At 38.9% G+C, this 27,296-nt stretch overlaps 1 protein-coding gene across 1 annotated transcript; it reads left to right on the top strand.

Annotated features, from left to right (window-relative positions):
• Positions 1–374: 374 nt before the first annotated feature.
• LOC140230586 (N-acetylgalactosamine kinase-like) lies at positions 375–24,824 on the top strand. The gene is made up of 9 exons (XM_072310729.1): positions 375–461; positions 6,215–6,303; positions 13,830–13,953; positions 14,563–14,800; positions 20,479–20,577; positions 21,496–21,648; positions 22,344–22,554; positions 23,668–23,875; positions 24,611–24,824. Exons 1-9 carry the CDS (start codon positions 400–402, stop codon positions 24,822–24,824), a joined length of 1,398 nt encoding a protein of 465 aa, XP_072166830.1. The 5' UTR covers positions 375–399.
• The last annotated feature ends 2,472 nt before the right edge of the window (positions 24,825–27,296 follow it).

Consider the following 27,296-nt stretch of genomic DNA (forward strand, 5'->3'; position numbering starts at 1 on the left):
AAATGAAAACATCAACGTCAATATCTAATTTGGTCTAGTTGTATTTTATAATAGTTTTGTAACATTAATTTGTATTCAAAATCTTTTATTTTTCCAAATAGTATTAATAAGTGTGAAAGAGCCATCAATTGTCACCTGATAGTTTCCCCCCGATTATGTGGCATCGTGTAGGAGCAGTGAGGTTTGGCTGGCGAGCTAGAGCGCTGCAGCTGCTTGCTGGCATTCCGTACCTCGCTGTAGCACCTGGCCAGCCGCACATGGAAGGGGGCGTGTAAAATTTACATGTACTATCCGTACCGTACGTGAAAGACTTAGCGATAGCAGACAGGCAGAGTAGAATCTACACCTCACTTGGATGTTTAATTGTTCTTGAGATATTGAGCTGTGTCTTGTTGAAAGATGGAAGCCAGCGACCACTGTCCACCTATAGTATGTCAGGTTCCTTCATCTCAAGTTGAAAGGTAAATATGGACATGTACGGCGGGTGTTCGCATGAATTAGATCTAACCGTACGTCATCAATGGTCATGTGCTAGTTAACATGTAGCCCGACCAGACGCTGTTATACCCTGTCCCACTGCCGATCAGATCAACTCGATCAAGCGAGATCAATCCCGATCACCTATTTTTACCAGACCAATCCCGACCAAATGCTCGATCGTCCTTCAACACGATCCCTTGCCGACCGCTATTCGATCTTTTACGATCCACATCCGACCATTCTCGACATCTCCAGAATCTCTCCTCGACAACCACACAGATCTCTACTCGAACATCCCGATCTACACACAATCAATACACGATCGCTACACGGTCAATACTCGATTTCTACTAGACTTCTTAGACCAGCTCGACATGACTCGATCTGTGTAAGATCTTGCATCGAACGGGTCGGCAGGTTCGTACAGTGATCGAGTGAAAGAAGAATTGGTTACAGTTTTCGTCTGGTTATCATATGAGACAACTCAGTATTTATGCTTGAATACGGCGTGGCCCAAAAGAGTGCTATAAAACTGACTATTAATTGCAAAAGCATGAATGAACGAAAGATTATCTTTAGTATAGGTTTTACCGGCCAATTTCGCACTTTTGTCGGTCCATTTGATAAAAGGTTCATTCAATTTAGCGAAAATCCTCATCACTGCACATTCTGTCAATTGTCATTCAAAATTGCAAGTTGTTCGTTCAATTTAGCATTCCGATCAATGAGATTTGCACATAACGTGTGCCTTTCGAATTCGTAAAACGGGCATTCAAATTGGCACGTGCTCTTCAGTCATTCAAATTCGCCAGCACTGGCGAAAGGGGTATTTCAGTCATTCAATTTCGCGTATGGGCAGTCAAATTCCTATATAACATGTTCATTGAAATTAACGTCATGTTATTTCTGTTTTGAAAAGGTGATAACATTTAAATGCGTATTTCTATGTGACTTATTGTTTCATCCACGCACTGTTAAGCAGTAAAAGTATCGTATTTTTGACCATATCATATAACTCGAGTTTGCTCTTCTGTAACGCCCCTTGTCTTTCATACATGACATTTTAGGCCTACATGTACCAATACTCTAGCTTAACTTCATCTTCTTACAGTCATGACGGCACAAGTTAGATACAGACGTATTTCTCAAGGGGACAGAAAAAGAATTATAGGAATATTTGATGATCATAACCTTGACTTCCTACAACTGGCCGACACACGGAATAAAGTGCTCAACGGCGAGATAAGTTGTGGCCATGCACATGTTGCACTATCTTCGGACTTGAAGAGACACTAAATGTTGCCAAAATCTCTGAAATGAGTACGAAAATATGAAATGTAATGACGCTTGGAAAACAATAACTATGTTAAGAAAATAAAGAAAGAAGCAAACCATAAGCATGCGTGCTAAATTGACTGCAAAAGATGTTAAATTGATTGCCAAAAAATAAATTGGAATGAACGAGAGCAGCATGTCCGTGATCACGTGACTATATCATTCTAAACTGAATGAGTGAATAACCAAATGGTGCTTGTTTTACGAATTTCAATTGAAAAAGTGTTAATTAGAATGAGGCTAAAGGTAATTTGAATGCTCCAAAATTAATTTGAATGAAGAGATCATAAAATTGAACTACCGAACATGTCATCTATGGTACATATTTTGCTAAATTGAATGCAGCAATTAGGAATTGGACTGACAAAAATGCGAAATTGGCCGGGAAAACCTATAGTTGATAGAAGAACACTTCCTATTTTGAAACCACAATCATCAATTCTCGTGCAGGCGTTTCGATTCTATTCATTTTTCCTGAAAAAAAAAAAAGATGACAAAGACTGATCACTACTGTTTGTGAGCCCAAAAAGGTACAAAAAATGCATTCAGTTGTATTCATTCATTTTATCCGTTTTCAGTAGCTATTTTTGACGCATTCGTTATCAGTTTTTACGGCTTCACTATCGCTCAGTCAAGTAGGATATCAGTGCCCAAAGTTACAGTTACAGGTGTTCTTTCTATTGAATAATGTAACAATTTCATTCAGTCGCTCATATCTTTTTAAATAAGAGACAGTTTTGTAGCACTCTGTCTGCCGGGACACCATGTATAATAGGTTCGTTCATATGTATTCGATATTTGCAGTGGATGTGAAGAATAGCAAATCTAAGTTTGATGTCTCATAAAAAAAAAAAAAAAAAATGTTACACCGCCACGCTTCGTAAGTGCATTACATATAGGTGGACTGAAATTAATTTGGTTTAAAATGAAACATAGGCCTATATGCCCATAAATGCACCATTATATAGAGTTGAAAAAAATGACTATTCTACAACCCTAATGAGTCCTGTTATCTTTGTCATTATTGTTCTCATTACTAAAGAATGAAAAAGTGAATGAAAAATATGTATGTAGTCATTGATAAAGTATAGGCCCAAGAGTGTGTAAAAGAAAATATATGTATCATTAATTTCTAAATTCATGAAGTGTGCTGATATGTGGAACAGAGTACATTATTATGAAAATAAAACAATATAACATTTTACACTAGCAAGATGAAAATCTTGGTTGTTTATTTTTTTGTCAACTCAGCCAATCGATATCAAGGTGGACTTCAAGCAATGTACATACAACTCTCAATAAAAAAAAAAAAAAAACCTTATTAAGCGAAGCAAAAGTGTAACATCTACGTAAATAAAAGTAAAGTAAGTCACGGAGCATTTATGAATTATGTTACAACTACTGTTTTAACACGTCAGCGTAAGAAATAGATTTTATATCAACGTAACCAACTTCAACTTTGAAACAGACAAGCTAGCAAAAGAATTCAAGAAACATTTCTCAGTTTATAAGTAAAGTAGATAATCTAGAAAATTTCCTTTCACTTTACAGTCATATTGCCAGAATACCGAATTTTTCTCAGTTTCAGTTGTGTTTCCTTTCTTTCTTCTGGTATATTTGTCTGGAGAGTCTAATTTTTCCATGTCTGCTGTTTGTTGTCGTGGCTCTCTTCGTGGCCCTTTTCTTTTCTTCAGTGGGCCAGGAGTGGCTGAAGATACTGACGACATTTAACTTTTTAACGTGACCAAGGACTGCATATTTTTTTCTTAATACCTGAACAATAAATGAGTGCTAAGACAGTACGTCTGCACCTGCTGCAACCACTGTCAAAAAGTGCTCGGTATTTGATTGAGTGCCGGTCGAAGCATGATCGAGTTTAGTCGAGTATCAATCGATAGCAGTCCTGTATCGGTCGTGTAGCGGTCGAGTTATTCATGAAACTGATGAATCCTGGATCGAGATGATCTGAAATCAATCGTGTAGCATTCGAGTATAACTCGAGATGATCGGGAACTGAGCTCGGGGAAAAATCCGTCCCGACCACACTAGATTTCTATACGACCGATTCCCGATCAGCTCGATCTCTTCTCGATCACTACCCGAGCTGTTGATGTTCGGGCTTCCTACTCGAATATTTTGGACATGTCCAAAATTATCGTGAAGGAAGCAGGAGCGATGCCGATCAAGGTAGATCGACCCCGAATACCAATGCCGAGCGAGCCCGACCAGGCTAAAAAAGCTTGATCGGGATTGATCGAGTTGATCTGATCAGCAGTGGGAACGTACCATTAATATGCTACGCCACGCTACGTATGTACAGCGGCGACTGGGCTGTGTATACTGTCAGTAGTTAGTTAACATGGGAACTGGTCACTGGTAGGTCTTTCTAGTCTTATTTTACAGTAAAAATACCGTTGAGTACAGACACTTGTGTTGAATTGATGTCGTTTAACAAGTAAAGTTTAGACTAGACTATAAATTCATATGTGTATGTATTCAATTGCCTTTTGCTGGGTAATCCTGGGTTTTAACTTTTAGGGGCCAAAACTAAATCCATTCCTCAACTTCATGTTAAACCTTTCGGCTGTTTGTGCCATTTTTATTTCTTAAAAATTAAAGTACAAAGTAGGCCTATAACTGTATAGATCCCTAACAAGTTAGGCCTAAACTTGAAACAACCATCACTCCTTGAACCCCCTTTCCCCCTACATTCAATGATTCATGACTGTCTTTATAGGCCTACCACTTGTACTAAAAGTCCTAACTTATGAAAATTAAACTGCGACCAGCCCCAACGTGTAGAGAGTATTTTTATAACTGTGTACAACTTAAAGGAGCACCCTGGGGTTCAATGTACTCTGGCACTGTATTTTTGTATGTAGAACTCTAAAGACAAAATATTTACTCTCTGTATCTGTAAAAGCCAGAAACTAGACCTCTACCTTTATTAGTTTATAGAATGGAATTGTCTTCTGATTCCCATGGACATGATGATGGACGGTGAAAAGAATGGCTTGCCAGAATTAGAAGATTACCCTTGCCCTGGGCCTGGTGTCTATACTATAGACTACTGTACTGCACTACTGCTGGTACCATGAGTATTAAAAAAAGAAGAATTAGGGGAAGAATCCATGAATAAGATGGAACAGGAAATTCTAGAAAGCAGTGCCTCAGTGATACCTCAGTAAATGAATTGTTTGTGACAAATGAATACACTCTTCATCATGAATTGATCACTGATAATCAAATTTTTGAAAATCATACATTTTCAGCACTGTCATTCTTTGTTTATAAATGCTATTCTTTTTTTTCTCCCAAATAATGCAGAACTCTGAAGTAACAAAATGAATCTCCTTTGCCGAAATAAACCAAGCATCACTGTAATTTTATGTATTAATTTTACCATTTTGCAACTGCTTTAATAGCATTGGAAAGTTGTCTTGTTGAAATGATCACCAAAAGAGTTGGTCAAGATGCAGAGTTGTAAAACTAAGAAGTTCTGCATAACCCCTGGGCACACCACATTGTACACAGTTATGTGAGAGCCTGAACATGAAGCGAGCATTCAGGCTGGTCACAGTTAATGTATGCAGTAAAGCAAGTTACCCAATTTTCGACCGCCTAAATTGCGGAAGCAAAATAGCATGCACAATTCGAACCCCTGTGCTGCGATCATCGTTTGAACGCTTGTGCTCATTGTTTGACCCCATATGTCCGTGCTTCAACATTCGTGATGTACCGTGCCTTGCGCTCTCCCTGCCTATTGAATGGATTCAGGTTCTCCATGTACTCCACGCTGTGCGATCGAACCATAGCGATACCGCAAATTCTGGTACGGGTGGCATGCAAAATATCAGATATCGTGTAAACGCTCAAGTTGTCTCAGAAACTGCTGCCATCGTGTCTGTAGGTGTACACGCTGTACAGATTCAATGCAGATAAACGGACTAGTAACTTCACTGTTCAAAACTTGGAATGAAACAAGTCTATATTTGTTCCTATGCAACTTAACTTACCCGTTACTTACCCGTTGAACTGCTTATGAGAGCTGACCTGGGAGGGTCGTGACAATGATTTCGGGGGTCCGGCAACGTGGCCCACTGTTGTGCTCTTCGGAACACGTGTGGAGGTAGTTGCATAGTTTGAATTTTGCACTTGATTTGCGCCAATTTTTATTCATGAATTTCACAGGGAATTTTTATTCGTGAGAGTGGTCTATACATGGAAACGGTCGAATCAAGGGTAACTTGCTTTACTTACCATCTACATCTACCTAGTGTTCATCTTGATCCCTTTGCTTGGCTGGGTTCATCAAGACTACGTACAAAATACACTTCTCTTTTATAAAAATGTTATTCTTCTTTCTCCTATGTGTCTCTCTGTTTTGCTTCACTTTCAGGTTTCGAAATTTGTCCAAGCAGTATGAGGCAAAGTATCAGAGTGCGCCATCTCTTTTTGCCAGGGCTTCTGGAAGAGTCAACTTGATAGGTATCCAGTACTTACTAAACCTTTTGTGTGCTGTGAATGCTGATTGGCATTGAAAACCCCAAAGTCATATGTGACCCGCGACAACGGTTTCAGGCAAAAGTCGCAAGAGCAAATTCCCTCCTAGGCGGGGTACAAAGATTTTGACCATTATTTTTGTCGATTTAGGTTTTTTGCAGAAATGAAATCTTTGATATGTTTTCTACGGGTCTAGGACTTGTCCCCCGGAGGACAACTCCCCCGGGGACTACTCCCACCTGACAACTCCCCCGGAGGACGTCTCCCCCGGAGGACTACTCCCCCGGGGGATGTCTCCCCCGGGGGACGACTCCCCGGGGGACGACTCCCCGGGGGACGACTCCCCCGGGGGACGACTCCCCCGGGGGACGACTGCCCCGGGGGACGACTGCCCCGGGGGACAACTCCCCCGGGGGACTACTCCCCCGGGGGACAACTCCCCCGGGGGACCACTCCCCCGGGGGACCACTCCCCCGGGGGACCACTCCCCCGGGGGACCACTCCCCCGGAGGACCACTGCCCCGGGGGACGTCTCCTGGGGGACAATCCCATACTGAACAGAGATTTGTGTGTGTGTGTGTGTGTCCTAGAAATTAGAATTAAATTCATCTGTGTAAAAACAGTATTCTTTTTAAATAAAATTTAAATTAAAGTTGGCGTTACCTAAGACACGTCCATCTTTATAACAAAGTTTTTGAAATCTCAGCACAAAGTTTTTACCATTGTACACGCTACATGTAATGTCGAAAAAAGTAGAAACGCAGGTCCATTTTATCACTGAAAATTGGTCAAGAGATAAACACATTGACGGATACACGCTTTTGAGGGGAGAGTTCATTCCTTAGCATGTACCTGTTATTCTTCATTATTTTACAATATTTTAAGAAGTCCATTCTTTGATGATTTTCTTTTTCTTTTTGCAATTCATGATTATGATAAGGAATATGTTAAATGAAAGAAAGATATCATTCAGAGGGGTGAAGGCTCAAGTTTTTGAGTTTCTTCAGTTTGTCTCCCTCTACAAAGGAATATGTTGTTAGAAATACCCTTTTAATGGGGTTATGATTTTTATCTTAGATTCTTATGATAGTTACTATCCTGTATGTCACTGTCAGTAATTTCATTGTGCAATTTTCGTTTGTTATGTTGACTGTGAATTTATCTGAACATCATTACAATTCTTAATGTCGGAGAAAAAATTGACAGAAAAAAATATGAATATTCTGTTCCTGAAAAGACTTGAACGTGTAAAAAGGTAATATCTTCCAGCCGGCATTAGGCACTATAATGCAGAAACAGTTTTAGCACTGGTTGCACAGTTACCATGCATCCTGAATGCACCAGCCACTTACCGGTATCTGCATGACACACGTATAACATATACCTTGCTGTACTATTGTTGGTAGAAAACACCAGATTGATAGCTAGAACTTGTTATTAAGAGTATGGTAGCCAATACTACTTGAAAAAAATACAGAAAAAAATGCAAAAAATGGCAGTTGGGGTAGGGGTAAAAGGCAAGGAAATTTTATGCCTAAATATGGGCAAAAGGTTAGTATCATGTGGAAGATTAGGTTTTACACTAAAATTATCATTATAATCCATTTCCTTGACCCCCAAAGCATGGAGTTAGACACCAAAACCATCACAATTGACCAAAAAATAGCCGAGTTATAACCAGAAATGTCTTTTTAAAGCCGAAACGGCGACCAGGGGGGCGTTTCATCAACGAGTTCGTCGGAGGTTCTCACCGACAAATTTGCTATCAGCCAATCAGACGCAAGGATTTTAGTAGCTTTTAACACTTGTCGGTGTAAATCACCGACAAAAAGTTTCATGAAACACCCCCCAGCTTTTCGGCCGGGGCACCCTGGATTTCGCATTTTTCGTTCTTTTTTTTTTTTCAAAAATGGTGTCAGTAGGCACAAAGTCATCAAACTAAGGTGTGATGAGCATGTTCTGAAAATGTCATCCTCTTTAGCCCATCTCTAAAAGATATCAAGGGATGACGACTGTAATATTTAGCCTGTTATTTAGAGAGTTCCTTAGTTGTTTCTTTAATCAGTCAGAATAAGCACACGATCTTGGCAGTAATTTGTTGTACGTATTACAATCATGACGAGTTTGAACAATGCAAATGCTTTAGCGATATCGATTGCATCGGATGCCCAAGGGAAGAAACGGACACTGGTCAAAAAGTATATGTGCACATTTTGTTAACACGCAGGTGATAGGTTGATATGTTTTTATTCTTCTAGGTCTTGGGTGCAAGTAAGGAAGTTTGCTGAGGTAGTACATCTACCTCCGGGGTTTCTCGAGAGGGGTAACTATAGAGCATAGCAACAGCATCATCTCTGTGGGGATTGGTTGGTGCTGCATAGCTAGGCACTAGTCTCTGCGTTCAAACTGTACTAATTTCAAACATTTGGCATCTCCCTTTTTTTTGAAAAGTATAAGTTTCTCTTTTTCACACAGATTTTTTCATTTATCAACTACCACTGAAACTTAATTAATAAGCCATTGTCTTTTTAGGATTATCATGGCAATTATCTGATACGTTGTTCACACAATATACTCGTCCTATTTGAGTGATCATGGAAATACGTCTTGTATGGGCGTGTTTGACTTGCCATATCTTATATCTAACATTCAACTTTACTACATGTGTAATCATAGCAACACATCTTATAAACACAAACATTACTGATACTTGTAAAGTGAGTAACACTTCACTTCAATATTGAGATATCACGGCTTTGTATGACACATTACAACGCACTCTTATAACGACGTAAGTTCAATCTCGCTCTTCACACTTGGAGGAATACTTGTGATTGTTTTGTAAACTGTACTTTTGTTCACTTTTAGAAATGTGTTATTTTTGTCTTTGAAGAAACGTTAATCATTGTTTCTCTTATAATAATCAACAAAGCTGTTACTTTTGATAAGTTAGATGAAACACTTTTATTGCACTCAAAATGTAACCAACTCTACTCTCCAGATGAATAGTTCAACATCTAAACATTATCACAATCCCGTGATCATTGTCATTTCATTTCCCGTCAAATTCCGGTATCTATCCTATAAAATAGATAAGTTTTTACACTGGTCCATATTTTTGACCTGATCTTGTGATACGATATTATGTTGAGTCATCTAGCTTTGTTGCATTAAGGATTGTTTTTCGCTGTACCTCTTCTGATGTAAATTCTGTTTTGACAGGAGCATTTTTCCTTCACATTCCACTATGCAACTTCTTGGAAACTTTGTCTTTGAAACAACAACGCTTTTCGCTTCGATCAAAGTAATTTTACTGCACTTTTGTTTCTTGGTCAGCTTTGTTTGCACATTCTTTATTACTTTTGGTTTCAGCAGCTGACTAGCTGTTGGCAGGGTGGTCCTTGTCCTCCTCTGCATCAACAATTGTGCAGGACTAGCATCTAGCCCATCGATCGGTGTGTTCCCATAGTCAAGAAATGCCAAACCTGGATCTGTTCCATCTCTCATTGTCTTTTTCATTAGACATTGCGATTTGTACTGTCTTTTCAACTTTCCAATTGCTATGTAGAAAGTGATGAAGACGTGACATGCTTGAATTGGTACTGACAAGCAAACTCTTTGAACTGGTCTCTTGTAAACTGTGTACCATTATCTGATACCACAATCTTCGGTATACCATTACGTGCAAAAGTGTTGTTTGCATACTAACTTCAATTACTCTTACGCTAGACATTTTTTTTTTGTTTTCCATGTTCAAACGTTATCAAATAAAACTGTGTGAAACAAAACTCAATTTTCAATTAATTGAAACTCTAATCATCCCATCTTTGTGGTTGAGAGATTTGTGTTGGTCTAGCGGGTGTGCTTTCCCAGGGCTGTTGGAAGATATTACCTTTTTACACGTTCAAGTCTTTTCAGGCACAGAATATTCATATCTTTTTCTGTCAATTATTTCTCCGACATTAAGAATTGTAATGATGTTCAGATAAATTCACAGTCAACATAACAAACGAAAATTGCACAATAAAGTATTACTAACAGTGACATATAGGATAGTAACTATCATAAGAATCTAAGATGAAAATCATAACCCCATTAAAAGGGTATTTCTAACAACATATTCCTTTGTAGAGGGAGACAAACTGAAGAAACTCAAAAACTTGAACCTTCACCCCTCTGAATAATATCTTTCTTTCATTTAACATATTCCTTATCATAATCATGAATTGCAAAAAGAAAAGGAAAATCATCAAAGAATGGACTTCTTAAAATATTATAAAATAATGAAGAATAACAGGTACATGCTAAGGAATGAACTCTCCCCTCAAAAGCGTGTTTCCGTCAATGTGTTTATCTCTTGACCAACTTTCAGTGATAAAATGGACCTGCGTTTCTACTTTTTTCGACATTACATGTAGCGTGTACAAAAGTAAAAACTTTGTGCTGAGATTTCAAAAACTTTGTTATTAAAATGGACGTGTCTTAGGTAACGTTAACTTTAATTTAAATTCTGTATAAAAAGAATACTGTTTTTACACAGATGAATTCAATTTTAATTTCTAGGACACGAATAAGAAACATCTCTGTTCAGTTATGGGATTGTCCCCCAGGAGACGTCCCCGGGGCAGTTGTCAGGTGGGAGTTGTCCTCCGGGGGAGTTGTCCCCCGGGGGAGTTGTCCCCCGGGGGAGTTGTCCCCCGGGGGAGTTGTCCCCCGGGGGAGTTGCCCCCCGGGGGAGTTGCCCCCCGGGGGAGTGGTCCTCCGGGGGAGTGGTCCTCCGGGGGAGTGGTCCCTCGGGGGAGTTGTCCCCCGGGGGAGTTGTCCCCCGGGGGAGTTGTCCCCCGGGGGAGTTGTCCCCCGGGGGAGTAGTCCCGCGGGGGAGTTGTCCCCCGGGGGAGTTGTCCCCCGGGGGAGACGTCCTCCGGGGGAGTGGTCCTCCGGGGGAGCTGTCAGGTGGGAGTAGTCCCCGGGGGACTAGTCCTCCGGGGGAGTTGTCCTGATACGGTTTTCTACATCTACACTAAATTTCATTGCACTAGACTAAGTTTTTCCTATCGAAAATGGAATTTTAAGCACCCTATGTTGGATCGCACTCTTCAGTTTTTAGCTTCTTTTGAACGCCGCGCCAATATCCCCAGCGTTGCTATGGCGCAGGGTCTCGCACGCGATTGGCTGGTGCGTCGCACACATTTACATAATTCGGCTTTTGGAGACACCAGTTGCAGCGTTTGGGGAATGCTTTCTCCACGCGTGCACGTACGATTACATGCTCCATTGTTCTTGGTATAGTGGTTCATGTACGCTCGCTCTGTATAGTGCATGCTCTTCGTTTGGCTTTTTATCCAAACTATTCTACCGCAATGTTCGACAATGGAAGTGAAACAAAATCATGTAGCATAACATAATCGTGTGAAAAGAAAACTACAGTGTAAATATTCTCAAATTTGTCTACTTGTACATGTAGTATAAATTATACAGCAGACTGACTCAATGGAAGGTAGATGAGAGGAAAGGAACGGTCACATGTGACCAATTATATTCAAATACTACACGTCAAGTTCGCACCAAATTTACGAGTCGTGTTTGTTTGTTTGTTTGTTTGTTTTAATTCAATTAGCACCACCGAGCAAAGCAACATTATTATATATGCATGTCTTGTAAAAGCAAAACAAACAGGAAGCGTGACCCTTGTCAGCACTAACAATTTTCTGCCTTCAAAAGGGTCGCCAATGATAAAGACAAATCAACCACAATGAAAACGCGATTTGTAAATGTGTGGATTCGCCACCGCTCCTGTTACATGCACACGGACATGGCGTGTGGATACCATTGCGTAATGCGTGCACCATACACATGTACATGTACACCATACGTGTAATTATCGTATTCGCCATCTTGAAAGACGTACTGGTAAACAAACCCGAGCGAAACGCATTGTTTTTCGGCTCCATACGCTGAGCTCCGAGGAAGGTGCCCGGGAAATTTGACTCTCTCAGTGAGCCAATCAGAAGGCGATGTGGTTGCTAGAGGTGGAGCTTAACATCAATTGGCACCATCGTACGGATGGGTGATTCTCCCCTCGCATCGCCGCTCGGACATTGTCTTTGAGAAAGAGGTGAATCTTCAAACCCTGTTCTCTCGCAATTTTGTCAGGCTAACAACTTAAAAAGTGTATTTTATTTCTCTTTCTATGCCCACTTATGGTGCCGAAGAATACAAGTGTTTTATATCAATGCAAAGCTTACGAAATGGGCAATGTGATTCAGTGAAAAAATGAATTTTCAAAATTTGCGACTTTTGCCTGAAACTGTTGTCGCCGGTCACATATAAATCTTGTCCAGAGTCCCTGGCACAGGAAAGGTTAAGAGAAATCTGAATCAAGATAATTTTATGTTGTTAAAAAAGACCTTGCTTGTGGAATGGTGTGTGTGTGTGTGTGTGTGTGTTTGTATGAAGTTTTTGTTTTTGTGTGTGTGGAGGGGGGGGGGAGGGGTCAAAGACTGTTCTTCAAGTATTTTCTGTGTCTGTACACCAAATAATACATTGTAAGCATGGTGCTACCCAAATTGGGTACCTATGGAAGCTTCAAGAGCATCTCCAAAAACGTTCTTCCCTATGATGGAGAAGATTACAGATAGGGCCTATGCCATTGTTACGATTGTTGGCAGATGTCTGACTACTAGTATTGAAATTTATTGATCAATTACACAGTTTAAATAGCGTTTTGGGAAAGACGTGTGTAGTATAGTGTACACTGTATGTGAAAGCTTGATGAAAACTTTAGGAAAGACATCTTTATGACCGCTTAGCCTAACATTTTATTTCAGTTGCTTGTCTAAGTGTCACTAAAGAGCATTTCAGTGTTAAATGATCACTCATTTAAATTCAGATGAGGATAAGAATATTGTAATGTAAACTAGATGATGAAGTAGTACTAAAAGCACTGCGATTAAATGACTGAAAAATAAATTATAGATAAGGGATTGAGGAGCGTTTTCTCAAAACCTGCTTGCTGTTTTGAGTCTGTTTGATGCCAGAATTTATGTTGTGTCTGGTATACATGTGATTAGAACATTAGATATATTGTGTTTACTAGGGGTTTAAATACATTGCCAGTTTATCAATGTACAAAACAACAGCTTCCCTCTATTTGTTTAACCCGTTGAGGACGAGTCCTGAGTATACTCAGGTAAGTGTCTATGAGGAATGCATATTGTACTAGCAAAATCAGCCTGTCCTCAACGGGTTAATAGCAACAGGTCTGGTCTGGAATGATGTACAGTGCACTCCCGTTATAACGAACACAGTTATAACGAAATTCTGGCTACAACGAAGTAAAAATTCAGGCCCCAACATTATCCGTTCTATGTACAAAATGTATTTCTATTGTTTATTTGTTCGGTTATAACAAAGTTTCGATATAACGAAAGAAAACTGGCGGTCCCGAGGACTTCGTTATAACGGGAGTCCACTGTAGTATAACTGTTCTACACTTCACTCCATTTTGTCAGGTGAACATATAGACTACTGTGGCTACTCAGTACTGCCCATGGCAATAGACCAAGACATTGTGATGGCTGTAGGAGTAAACAAGGATGGTCAACTGTGTCTTTCCAACACAAATCCATCTTTTGCGTAAGTCAAACAGAAATTATGTTTATCAAGATAGCATTGGACTTGATAAGTTCAACATGGTATGATGAATTGGTTTGCTTCATGAACAGATGAAAAATGTTCACAACAACTTGGTTATTTTTTGTAAAATCAACTATAAAAGTCTTGTTGAAAAAAATGCTTTAAAAGTTTCTTTGTTTATGATGCAGTTCAACAAGTTAAAACATGTAATCACATCAGATATAAAACAGGGTCTGTGTAATATGGTGCAAAACAGCAATAATGTAGTCACATTTGCCAGCAAAACCCCAGAAAGGGTATAAATGAAAGGTCAAATATTCACATATATCTGGCATCATAATTGCCTATTTTATGTGCATATAATCTTTTGAACAATTTTACCAAAATTGTACCTCAAAATTAATAGTACAAATTGTACATTGATATGCATAGTAAATGTGGAACCACTTTGAGGAATTTGTTCAGACTTGATCGTGTGGAAATTATGTGACGACTGTATAGAGCACTTATTTCTGAGATCATTTGGCAAAATGTGGTGAGTGAAAAGGGCCATTTTCAATTTCAGAACAAAGGTATTAATTCCTCTGTTCTCTATCGTTATACATGCAGGGATTTTTCCACTGACGTGACATCCTTTGACATTGACCAGTCCAAGCCGCAGTGGCACAACTATGTCCTGTGTGGGGTGCGAGGGGTCACTGAGCGTGCCAGCATCGCTGCGCCGACTGGCCTGAATGCGGTAGTGGACGGGTGTGTCCCCAAAAGTGCAGGTCTGTCCAGTTCTAGCGCTCTCGTGTGCTGCGCGGGTCTGGCCACTATGCACGCAAATAATCTCTCCCTTCCAAAAGTGAGTCTGCTGTGTTTTGTTGTCTTCTGCATTTGTTTTGTTTGTCTTTTTTCCCAAGTATTCTGTTTTTAATGCAGGTGAATATATTTTTGATGTAGTCATAATGACGCAGACAATGAAAGGGCCTACAGCTAAATCACATCTACATAAGTTTTTGACAATTGAATTTCTAAAGGTTTTGTAGTGCACCATATGTGACATGATACCCAGCTGGCTTGCAGAACCAGCAAAAGACTATGTATGCTCAGTTCCATTCCAGAGGATGAGTTGTAAGAATATTACACTTTTCATGAGTGGTCAAAGGTTAAGATTTGCCTGCTAGATTTAAATGTAGATCATGCCATCCTTGAAGCTACACGTGTATGAGATGAGTTTTGCATTTGTATGAAACAATTCAATGTTCTTAGTTCCCACTGTTCCCACTGCAAAGTGGACAGAACTGCTAGTTAAGTTGATGTTTTTACCAACACCAAAAGACTTATTCAAATTCATGAAATTCTTCATGTTTTTCATTGCAACTGATTGATTTACGTCGATGTAGGGCAATTTGTCAATCAGTTGCAACCAAAAGACTTTCTTCACACAATTTTCTGTTGTTGCTATTTTTGTTTGTTTGTTTGTTTGTTTGTTTGTTTGTTTTTTGTTGTTGTTGTTGTTGTTGTTGTTGTTGTTGTGTTTTTTTTTTTTTTTGGGGGGGGGGGGGGGTTATACTGATGTGGTGCTAGGGCATGTCACAAGTGGCCTCCCAGTAAGGTTATTCAAAGTACGAATTATTGCCTGAATAAGTATGTCTCGTATTTATTGTACATTGTGCATGCGATGTAGTCATACATGCCCATTTTCCTGTTCATGAAATACCCTGTGTGTTGACATGTCTTTGTATGTGTGTAACCTGTATGTGTGTTTCAGTTTTCAATGAGTTCATCCCTAGACTTGTGGTACACATCTGAATCATACTAGTATTTATCATAAAGGTGAACAATCTGAAAAGTCAGAGAGGCAACTTTTATGATTCGTGTTATACTCTCTGTGAACTTCTGAGAGGATGTCCACCTCTGCAACCTGTCCAAGTGCTGTAGGCCTATAATCAGTGAAATTGGAGTAGGTCAGCCCTTTGGGAACGCCAAACACTTGGCCAGACCAGCCTAATGAATTAACTGACCACTGACAGTTGTTTGTGAGTGGACGACTGCCACCTTGGGGCATGGTGGCTTGGGAGAGACCTTTAGTTCCACAGTTTACATAGTAAGTTTAATGTCAACAAATTTTCCATGTCTGATGAAGAAAGCCCACTCATGCCCTTTAGTATACAAAGGCTGTGATTTTTTTTTTTTTTTTTTGGGGGGGGGGTAGAGAAGAGTTTATTCTGTCAGCACATGTGCACTTTAAAGGTGGGAACTTTTGCTCTACTGCTTTTGCATGCTCGGTTATTAATGCAAGATAAAAATTTCATGTTTTAGAGTTCAGTATTCAGTATCAACATATCGTAAAAAATAGTATAGGTTCGACTTGCACAAATGTTACACTACAACAACTTCTTTTTCATAATGGCATATTTCAAAACTGCATAGAAACTGATAAAGGGGCTATGAACTTAGTATGACTATCAACACCTTATAACTTTAAATCAACATTTGTGGCTAAAGTGGTAAACCTAATTACCTATTGTTATGTATTCATTCTGAATTAAATGTTGTAGCATGTTCACAATTTAGTTGTGTTTTTTTTTTTTTCTAATGTACCCCTGTATGAACATACTGAAAATGAAAATACTTGGTACCCGATGAAATATGTCAAACATCAAGTGTTTCTTCCTCTTTCCTTCACCTTTTTCCTTCTGTAAGAAAGAAAAAGAAACAATTCTAATGTACAGATGGAAATCATAGGCATCGTTTTAAATGATAATGAAAAGATCAAGAATGAGGGTTCACTTTTGATTCATTGCAATGCAGTTCATAAATCTCATAGTTTAAGGAGATGCACGTAAACAAAATTACAGAAGTGCATTAAAGATTGCTCACTGTAAAAAAATTACTTCAGCTCTGATATTGGTGTGTGATTCAACATGTAATGGAATGAGAATTGTGTCATTATTTGCCATTTGTACCTTGTACTTGTTAAAAGCAAACACACTTCGAATATCACCAGTATTTATGAAAACCATGCACTTTGCTCACTATGAAAACAAATTTTCGCGTCATTTTGATTTCGCAAATTTTGCAAGAGTCAAGATTTGTAATTAAGTAAGATGCACACAAAAGCTCTTGTCTACACAGTATGCATTGAATGCCAGGAGCAATTCGTGAAAATTGCATGCCGAGAATATTTCTGGTTTTACAGTGTGTGTGTATCATTCCGAGGCATGCTGTCTTTGTCAAGAATATTCACTTGGTGATATAGCAAAACAAATAGAACATTTGCATGCATGCACGTGTGTGTCACTGTGTACGATGATGTCCAAACACAAAACACGTGGACTTCAGCATGATCTCCTTTGTATGAGTTCAGAGCAGTTTTGTAGTAGGATCCATACCTTTCTATTTAGTTTTTTTTTCTCCCTTTTTTTCTCATTACTGTTATTTTTTTATATTTTGACCGATTCTGTGCAATCAAAATTCATATTGTCCCTTCAAGTCGGTTCAAGCAAGCCAGACAGTCCTGGGGGGCTAACACAATCACTCTTGTCTGGGGGCCAGTTTTTACAGTAAGCAATCCCATTAATTACCTAGGGCTGCCACGAGTAAACCTCATCAAGTAAGGATGAGCACTAAAGCACAGTCAGCCTCAGGCATATCTTCTCTCCCTCCTGTCTCTCTTTTGTTTGTTTGTTTGTTTTTTTGTGTAGTTTTTTTTTTTTTTGTGTGTGTGTGGTTTTTTTTTTTTTTTGTGTGTGTGTGGTTTTATTTTAATGACATACATGTAGAGTGGTAGGATTTCTTACCTGCAACAGCAGCACTGGTCTCCACTATGTACTGTCAAGAGATGGTGGGGACATTTTCTTTTTCTTCCCTAGTGCCACTATCTCTATTTTCTTTCTTTTCTCCAGCAGCTTCTCTGTCTGGTTAGGAAAGCATTCCAGAAATTCATGATCATCAACAGCTCTTACGAGAATTAAAAAAAAAAAAAAAAATCAGTATGTGACGCATATGAAGTCTGCAGTACAGATTTTAGCATGATTATGCTTGAAATAAGTTCTCTCATAAATTTCACGAAAAAAAAATGATAAAACAAAAGGTCGAAAAACAAAGAAATACATAAGAAATTCCTGAAACAATAAAATACCTTCTCTGTCTGTTTAGCAAACCATTCCAGAAATTTGTGATCATCAACAGCTCTTCCGAGAATAAAAAAAAAAATAATAATAATTATGTGGGATGTAATGTATATACTAGATGAAGTACAGACTATGGCACGAACTTGTTTACACTCAAAGGCAGCTGGCCAATGATTTGCAAGTAAAAAAAAAGAAAAAAATCCAAAAATGTTAAGGGTAGTATCAATATTAAAGCTTTTGATATTGTAAGCTGAAAGGGTAGTTTCATTATGCCCCCACGTGAAGGACATCAGAAACACTAGTGACTACTGATAAGTTTTGACTTTTTTCTATCCATCTGTCATGTGAATATATCCACTTTGTTCACAGATTGAATGTACATTTTGTTTATAAGTTCAGCAAGCTTGAAACACAGTGTGATGGAGTAATTCACTAATAAGAGTGTTGGCAGAATCAAAGGAGGCCAAATAATTGTGTATTTTACAGCTTTAAAGATGTGTAATTGATAATATGTTATCAAACATGTTACAAAGATATATCATTTAATGTGGAACAAAAAAATAGCTTGTTCAAATGACAAATTTAGAGTATTTTGCTTTTTATTCTGGTGAAGGTGTTCCACTGTGAATTATCCATGTCACATACGTGTGCAATTGAATGATGTCCTTGTGTACTGTGAAGAGAATCATAAAGAATATGAATGGGTGTGCGCAGTGGGAAAATCAATAAAACAAAATAGAGACATATATGTTGCGGCATGGTTGTGTGACTTTAAATCTATCTTGACATAATCAGTAAGTAGGAAATTAAATGACTGATTACTTTTTAAAATGCTAAAATTAAAAAGTAGGAAATTAAATGACTGATTACTTTTTAAAATGCTTTTCAGAGCCCATGACTTCATTAACTAAATATTTTTTTTTGTCCCCGCCGAACGAGTTCGAGCAGGGGACTATGAAACGGGCTCCGTACGTGTGTGTGTCTGTGTGTCCGTCCGTCCGTCCGTCTGTCCGTCTGTGCGTCCGTGTGTGATCAAAATGTTCAATTTGCTACTTCTCTGTCATTTATGAGCAGATTTTGATTCTGTTTGTTTTATATGATGGCACTACATGGGAGCTTTGAAACTTCTACACAGAATTTCAGTTGTGATCTTTGACCTTGACCTTTGACCTATATTGTACATTGGCTACAAAATGCTACTCCGCCGCCATTTCTAACCCGATTTCGATTCCGTTTGCTTTATGTGATGGCACTAGGTGAGGGCTTCAAAACTTCTACATGGAATTTTGACCTTTGACTTCTTTGACCTTTGACCTTGATTTTTGACCTATATTGTACATTGGCTACAAAATGCTACATGTACTCCTTCGCCATTTCTAACGCGATTTCGATTCCGTTTGCTTTATGTGATGGCACTAGGTGAGGGCTTCAAAACTTCTACACAGAATTTTGACCTTTGACTTCTTTGACCTTTGACCTTGACCTTTGACCTGTATTGTACATTTTGCTACAAAATGCTACTCCTTCGCCATTTCTAACCCAATTTCAATTCCGTTTGATTTATGTGATGACACTAGGTGAGGGCTTCAAAACTTCTACACAGAATTTTTACCTTTGACTTCTTTGACCTTTGACCTTGATTTTTGACCTGTATTGTACATTTTGCTAAAAAATGCTACTCCTTCACCATTTCTAACCCGATTTCAATTCCGTTTGCTTTATGTGATGACACTAGGTGAGGGCTTCAAAACTTCTTCACAGAATTTTGACCTTTGACTTCTTTGACCTTTGACCTTGATTTTTGACCTGTATTGTACATTTTGCTACAAAATGCTACTCCTTCACCATTGCTAACCCGATTTCGATTCAGTTTGCTTTATGTGATGGCATTAGGTGAGGGCTTTAAAACTTCTACACAGAATTTTGACCTTTGACCTTGATTTTTCATCTGTATTGTACATTTTGCTACAAAATGCTGCTCCTTCACCATTTCTAACCCGATTTCCATTCCGTTTGCTTTATGTGATGGCACTAGGTGAGGGCTTCAGAACTTCTACACAGAATTTTGACCTTTGACTTCTTTGACCTTGATTTTTGACCTGTATTGTACATTTGCTACAAAATGCTACTTCCGGCGGGGACATATATTATTTCTACTTTTCCTTGTTTTTCTGATTTTGCTCATCTTTCACTCAAATGTATCCCTTTATGGTGTACAGTTGGCCATTACCCTTTGCTTTACATTGTGTGAAAACTTGGTATGCCATTCATTGGTTCTACAGAGATTTGTGGTAATATTTCTGAGATCACAGCTTTAGAAATGAATTGTTGATACAGTCTGTTTGGTTCAGCCTTCTGAATTAAAATGGTTCTTTTTGTCTGTCTTCGTTCCTTTTAACTTCAGACTGAGCTCGCAGACATCTGCATGCGATGTGAACACTACATCGGGACCCAGGGTGGAGGTATGGACCAGTCTATCTGTTTCCTTGCTAAAGCTGGGACTGTAAGTATTTGGAGCCTTCATTTATGTCTCTATGTCTGTCTGTCTGTCTGTCTCTGACTCTGTTTCTGTCTGTCTGTATACATCTATTTCTCTTTCCCATCATTTGTTATCTATCTTTCTTTCACTGTACATGTATAGTTATCACTGTACATGTATAGTTCTGTTCCTACTTTCTCTCTTTTCTTTGTAATCATTTGTTTTTCTTTGACCAAATATACATACCATAAGTGGTTGTGATGAGTTTGGAGGTTGAGTGGCTAACAAGAAAAAAATAAATCTGGATATTCTCTGTGTAGGCATTTAACAGCTATGAAATATAAATGGAATGGAATATAAACCTTTATGAGACCGAGTAGTAAATTCAATTGCTTGTGAATAGATGCAATTGTTAAAATGATATCAAGTTAATTATACACTTACAATCCGGTTTATCATCACATTTAAATGCTGATTTTGCATTGGCCACTTGCAGTCATGGTGAAGATTTTTCTGAGGAAAAGTGGAAGTTCATCTTAACATTTTTAAATTAGAAAATGTGTTTTAATCATTGTTTTATGTGATTGAAGAATACTCTCATCTCCATCATCATTATCACCACCAACAATAACATCACTGTTAACATCAAATTATATCATAATCATTTATTCACTTTTGATATTGTTTCATGTCATGCAATTGTTGTTATGTATTTCATCATCAAAATCATTGATTGCAATGATTGACTGATTGCATACCCAAATATGTGTATGTTATACCCATGATATTTGTCATGGCTGTTACTCTAAACACTAAATAACTGGTGCTTATTTACATCAATAAATGGTACTCAGTCAATCAGTTGTGATCAAGCCCAGAGTTGATGTAAGGATCATTGATATGAATCAAAATCCTTCTGTGCTCATTCCTTTCCTTTGCCAGGCCAAGCACATTGAATTTAACCCTATACGTGCTGAGGATGTCCATCTGCCGGAAGGTGTTGCATTCGTCATCGCCAACAGCTGTGTAGAGATGCAGAAAGCTGCCACGTCCCACTATAACATCCGGGTCGTTGAGTGCAGACTGGCAACAAGGGTAAGATTCTTCTCTCTCCTCCTCCTCATACTTTTTCCCTCTCTTTGGAATCTTCTTCTTTAATCCTTTGCTTCTTCTTCTCTTTCTTCTCATCAGTAAAGTTGCAATGATTGTTCAAAGTGTAAAGAGGCAGAGCCCAGGATTCAGATATATATAAAATACATTTTGTGCCATCTTAACTCTTGCACACTCTGTATAAGTCTTGAACAGTTGTCCTGCAAAATGTCCTTGTTATTAGAGGGCTTTGTTATATACAGTGTATGACCTGTCTGTAGTGAGATTCTACAGTAAAAGAAACTCTTGTCATAATGGTTAATTTTTCTTGCCTCAAACTTCCGAGACTGCAAACTCTAATATATACATGTTTATAGCATACCTCCCAACCATTCTGAATTTGGAGGAAAGAATCTGAATTGTGATATTAATTTCCAACTTGTGCATCAACAGGAATTTCCTATTTTTCTTGATAATTTTACAACACACTTCTATAAGAACTGCTCTTTCTCTCCTACTTTTGAGTGAAAATATCCATATTTTCAGTTTCTTAGAAAAGGTTTGGAGGTCCAATACAGTGTATGGCAGCACTTTGATGCAAACAGAGTGGTTTAATTGATCCCATTTTTTTTTTTTTTTTTTAAATGTTTGTGTAACTGTGACCTTAGAATATGAGCTTGTTTTTCTCTCTCTGATGCCAGGTGCTTGCCAAAGCCAAGGGGCTGGATTGGAGGACCATGAAGCGCCTGGTGGATGTCCAGAAGGCACTCAACCTCTCCCTCTCGGACATGGAGGCACTGGTGTCCAGTGTCCTGCACACTGACCCCTACAGCAAGGAAGAGGTGTGCTCTGTCCTGGGGGTCACAGAGGAAGAACTAGCCAGGGACAGCCTCAGCGCCAACACCCTTCATGGTGAGTTCTGACCCACGACAGAGACAATGGTCATCTCATGATATAGAAACGAGAGACTCTTAGACAGGGACACCTCATTAAAACGAGCACCTATAAACCAGGAAAATTGCCTCGTTTTATCAAGCTCCTCAGTATGTCAGGGTACAAGAACAAAGATATACAGTCATCCTGTCCATCGAGCAGTCATCTTCGGGAGATGAAAGTAGAGGCTGATACGGACAGGTGGCCACTATGACAGGTTTGACTGTATAAGGAGTTGGGTCCGGCAAAATTACCTTGTTATGAGAGGATTTTATCTGACCTCATCATAACGAGGTTCAACCTTATTAAAAAAAAAACAAAAACAAAAACCCCCAACCCCCAACCCCCCAAAAACAAAAAACCAAAACCAAAAAATCCTTGTTTTACCAAAGTGACATTTCTTGCCTCAAACTTCCATATTGAGTATAAACCCTGATACAACACTACATTGATTTAAAATCATTAACAAAGTGATTTCATTGGTCCCATGGAGTTTGTTACGTGTATATCAAAGAGGCTCCTATGTTCAAAATATCACATGGCTGTCCAAGGCAACTCAGGAGAGAAGCATCTCTCTCCTTCAAAGCAGCTTGGCAAATGAAAATGAAATGTGTAGGACAAAAACAAGCACAGATAGAAATAGGAATGATAGCAAATCGTGAAAAGAAGTGGCTGATCATCCAAATATAAAGGGAAATGGTAAAATGTTCTGACAGAACGCTATTCACTATGGCTTCTTCTTCTTCTAGCGTATGGCACAATGTCACAGTGTGCCTGGTGGATACCGTTTGCTGACTATTGCTAGTCACCCAGGGCGATTCACTATGGCTACAAAATTTTGTTAAAAAATTACAGGAGGTACCATATGAGCAGAACTGAAGTCAAATAGTAAATGAAAGCATACTCTGTACTCTTATCATTTGCTTTGAAACTTTAAGGCCACTTCATATTTCCCTGAAGATGAAATGGTACATGATATTGGTCATAGATAAGGTTTAAACATGAATCAAGAGATTAATATCTCTATAGAAAAAAAAAAAAAAATATGATATGAGTAATGGCTCTCCATCCAACATCCAATTCATCACCCAGTCCAATCCTTCAAGCTTCACGACCGTGCCATGCACGTCTTCAGCGAGGCCAACCGAGTCCTGAAATTCAAGGCCCTGTGTGGCCAGCCCGATGCTGGGGCCGACACAGCAGCCTCCCTGGGCAGACTGATGGACGAAAGCCACGCCAGCTGCCGGGACCTCTACCAGTGCAGCTGTCCGGAACTGGATGAACTCACCCAAGTGTGCAAGTGAGATTGCTATGCAGCTTCAGATCCGACTGCCACTAAATCCTTTTTAGCCTCTGCTCCAGTCACAGAATTGTGCTTTTTTTTTTTCTGTTTTTCTTCTCTTACTTGCATCAGGTGTTATTTTATGCAATGTATAAAAACATCGCTTGTGGATATTTTCTGATTGTCAACACAAGGTCCCTGCAAATGTTCAAGAATTAAGACATACAAGTTATGAAACTTTCACTGAGAAAAAAATATTATTTTTGGTAGCAGTGGGCAACATCTTATTTTCTCCGTAATTCACATTTTTTTTTTTTGATTGTGTTCTGTTGCAATACTAGCCGAGATGGGTCAGCAGCTGATTACACATACATCGTAGCAGCACTTGAAACCCATTTGGAGTCTGTCTTTTCATTTCCCTCAAAAGCTCACATACATATACCTTTTATTGATACAAAAACTGTTATTGCTCTTTTTTTTTTAACATAAACTAGACAAACTTAGGTTGTGGGCAATTTGTGTTTTGTTTGTGTAAAATTACACTTTACTTGCCTTTCCTGTCTACACATTGCAATGCAGGATGTATTGAAAAAAAGTTTTGTTCCTTGTTTTTTTTTTTTTTTTTTTTCGTAGGAGCCCATTTACAATGTATGTCATATGTAGGAATTATGATATTCCACTGACTGTAACTTTGAGTGAATATTCCTATTATGTATAACTTGATTTTTTTTTGTCCCCCCCCCCCCTTTTCAGGAAAGCTGGAGCACTGGGATCCAGACTGACAGGTGCTGGGTGGGCGGGGTGCACCGTTTCCATGGTACCCGCTGATGCTGTGCCAGCATTCCTGCAACAGGTGGAGGAGGAGTTCTATGGAAAGACAGCTGAGAGGAAGGCCCGAGTCAAGGAGAGCTTGTTTGCTACCCAGCCGGGTCAAGGGGCTGTCATTTACAGTGGGTTCACCTTGTGAAAATAACTCAGTCTTAGAGGTCTGGTAGCATGGGGAAAGCATCAAGTGGGAAAGTTGTCTCAGCTGGGGTATATTTGAGAATTCCTACAATGAATTGTGTACTGCTTTATCACTGATCTCTGCATAAGTACATGTGAAGAGTTTGTTTGCAAAAACCGATAAGTCCATTTTTGAAGATTTTGAAGTACGGTCTCTGTCATAAAGTACAAAATAATACCTTTTAAATGATATATTAGTCACTACATATTAAGGTATATTTTTGAAGTTATGGTCAAAAGAAGCAAAAATTTTCTTATTATTCTCTTTATTTTTCTTGACCTTTAATCGCAAATATCTCCATTTGACAGATATGGACTTATCGGTTTTTGCAAACAAACTCTTCATGTGTACATAAAGTATACACATAGCCCAAGAATGCCAACTGGAGTGTGTATACTGATGTGCATTAGCTTCGATGCATATATTTGCTGGCTGGTGCTACTCCTGATTTTTTAATGTAACCTGTTTGGCAGCGAATGAATGGGGCTACCAGTGAATCCCCTTGGCTACCGGGTTTGTAACCCTACCTGTGCTTTCCGTTGACTGACACACAAACTGGAAAGCTTTTTTCGCTGATTGGCACAAATATCCAGACACTTTATTGGCAATTAAAGAAGGAGTTAACTTCATCCCTTTGATCCCTATTTATGTCACCATGGCCTTTCTGTCAGGATTGAGGCAAATGAGGCCTGTCTTCCTCAGACCAAAGTTTCAAAATAACACGCTATTTTGTGGTTAGGAAATAAGCACAATGTCAAATTTACCTGCTTTTTGTGCTACATGAATGTAAATGCAAATAATGCACTGTTTGATCAGGAAAGCTTTCCTCCGAAACCTTGGTCTAGTGCTTGAAGTACTGTATACGCTATATATTTCGCGTGGGTTTTATTTTCGCGAATTTCGCGAGTCGGGAGCTATTCGCGAAATTAACAACACGCGAAAATATTACCTTCCAAAATGAATCCCTTGCCTTGACGATACGAACATTTTACGGCTTACCAAACAGACCATACTGGCTAAGCTTGATTACGTACATATGCATGTCCACGTCTGACTAACGATTACTACATTTACTATACACAGCCCAGTCGCTGTGGTAGCATTCGTTGCTAGTAAGTTGAAAATTCACACTTTCTTTGCCACTTTATATTTTCTCTGGTCCCCCAGTCGCGAATTTAACCACTCGCGAAAATGTGTGACATCGGCAATTCGCGAAAATTTATGTACGCGAAAATTATAGCGTATACAGTAGTGTGCTAATTTGTGAATCAGCGCCCTATTTGGGTTGCGTCCCCATCAGCCTGAAATTTTCTCAGCCCCATCACACATTCATACTGGGGAAGCCAATTTTGGACAGCACATTGAGCTGAGTATTGATGCAAAGTATTATAATGTGTCAATTTCGGGCTAATTTCCCAAGCAGGCTGTTTTCAAGGTAATGAAGACGCACATGCGTAATGTTGGGCTATTTTCTCAAACTGCAAAATAATCCAATAGTTTGAACTTTGTCTAATGAAAACGCGCCTTATTGCTACACCTGTATAGTGGGAATGCTAATTTTCAACTACTATAGGTCACGTTTGGATGGAATATTAAAAGCCATTGAAAATACATAGGCATTTGTAGCCAGGATCTGTACTTATTGCAAATTTTTGCAAACTGGGAGGATTGCAAGACAATGGTGTGCGTAGAATCATCAAAATAGGTGAAACCAAATGCTTCCAAACGAAGGACAACTGAGGCATGAGGAGAGTATGGAGATGGACATTGGGTAGTTGAGAGAGACGGGCAGGTTCCTAATGCAGATCATGGATGATCGTAATCACTCGGAGATCTACTGTATACGCCGAGTATTTCGCGAGGTTTTTATTTTCACGAATTTCGTGTGTCAGCTGCTATTCGCGAAATTAAAAACACGCGAAAATATTGACTCTGATGCCGATATGGATGTGTGTACGCGTACACATTTGTCCGTTCGTACAGGACTCCATGATCGCGAATTTAAAGGACAAGTTCACCTTCATTGATATAAGGATTGAGAGAATGCAGCAATATTAGTAGAACACATCAGTGAAAGTTTGAGGAAAATTGGACAATAGATGCAAGTTATGAATTGTAAAAATCTTTGTGTTGGAACCGCTGGATGAGGAGACTACTAAGGCTCGTGATGTCATATGAGTACAACAGTATAAAGAAAATGTAAAGAAAATTCAACATATTTTCACTTTTTTCGCATGATAAAAGAGCACTTGACTTGCCTCTTTCTAAAGGCAATGGGAATAATATTACCCATAACATATATCAGTAACAGTGAAGGGAATGAGTACTTTTTTCAAAAGATGAAATTTTGTGAAATTCTCTTTATGTTTTCCTTATATTGTTGTACGTATGTGACATCGTACACTGCAGTAGTCTTCTCATCCAGCAGTGACT

The sequence above is a fragment of the Diadema setosum genome, chromosome 7 (genome assembly GCF_964275005.1).
Source record: "Diadema setosum chromosome 7, eeDiaSeto1, whole genome shotgun sequence".
Classification (NCBI taxonomy): domain Eukaryota; kingdom Metazoa; phylum Echinodermata; class Echinoidea; order Diadematoida; family Diadematidae; genus Diadema; species Diadema setosum.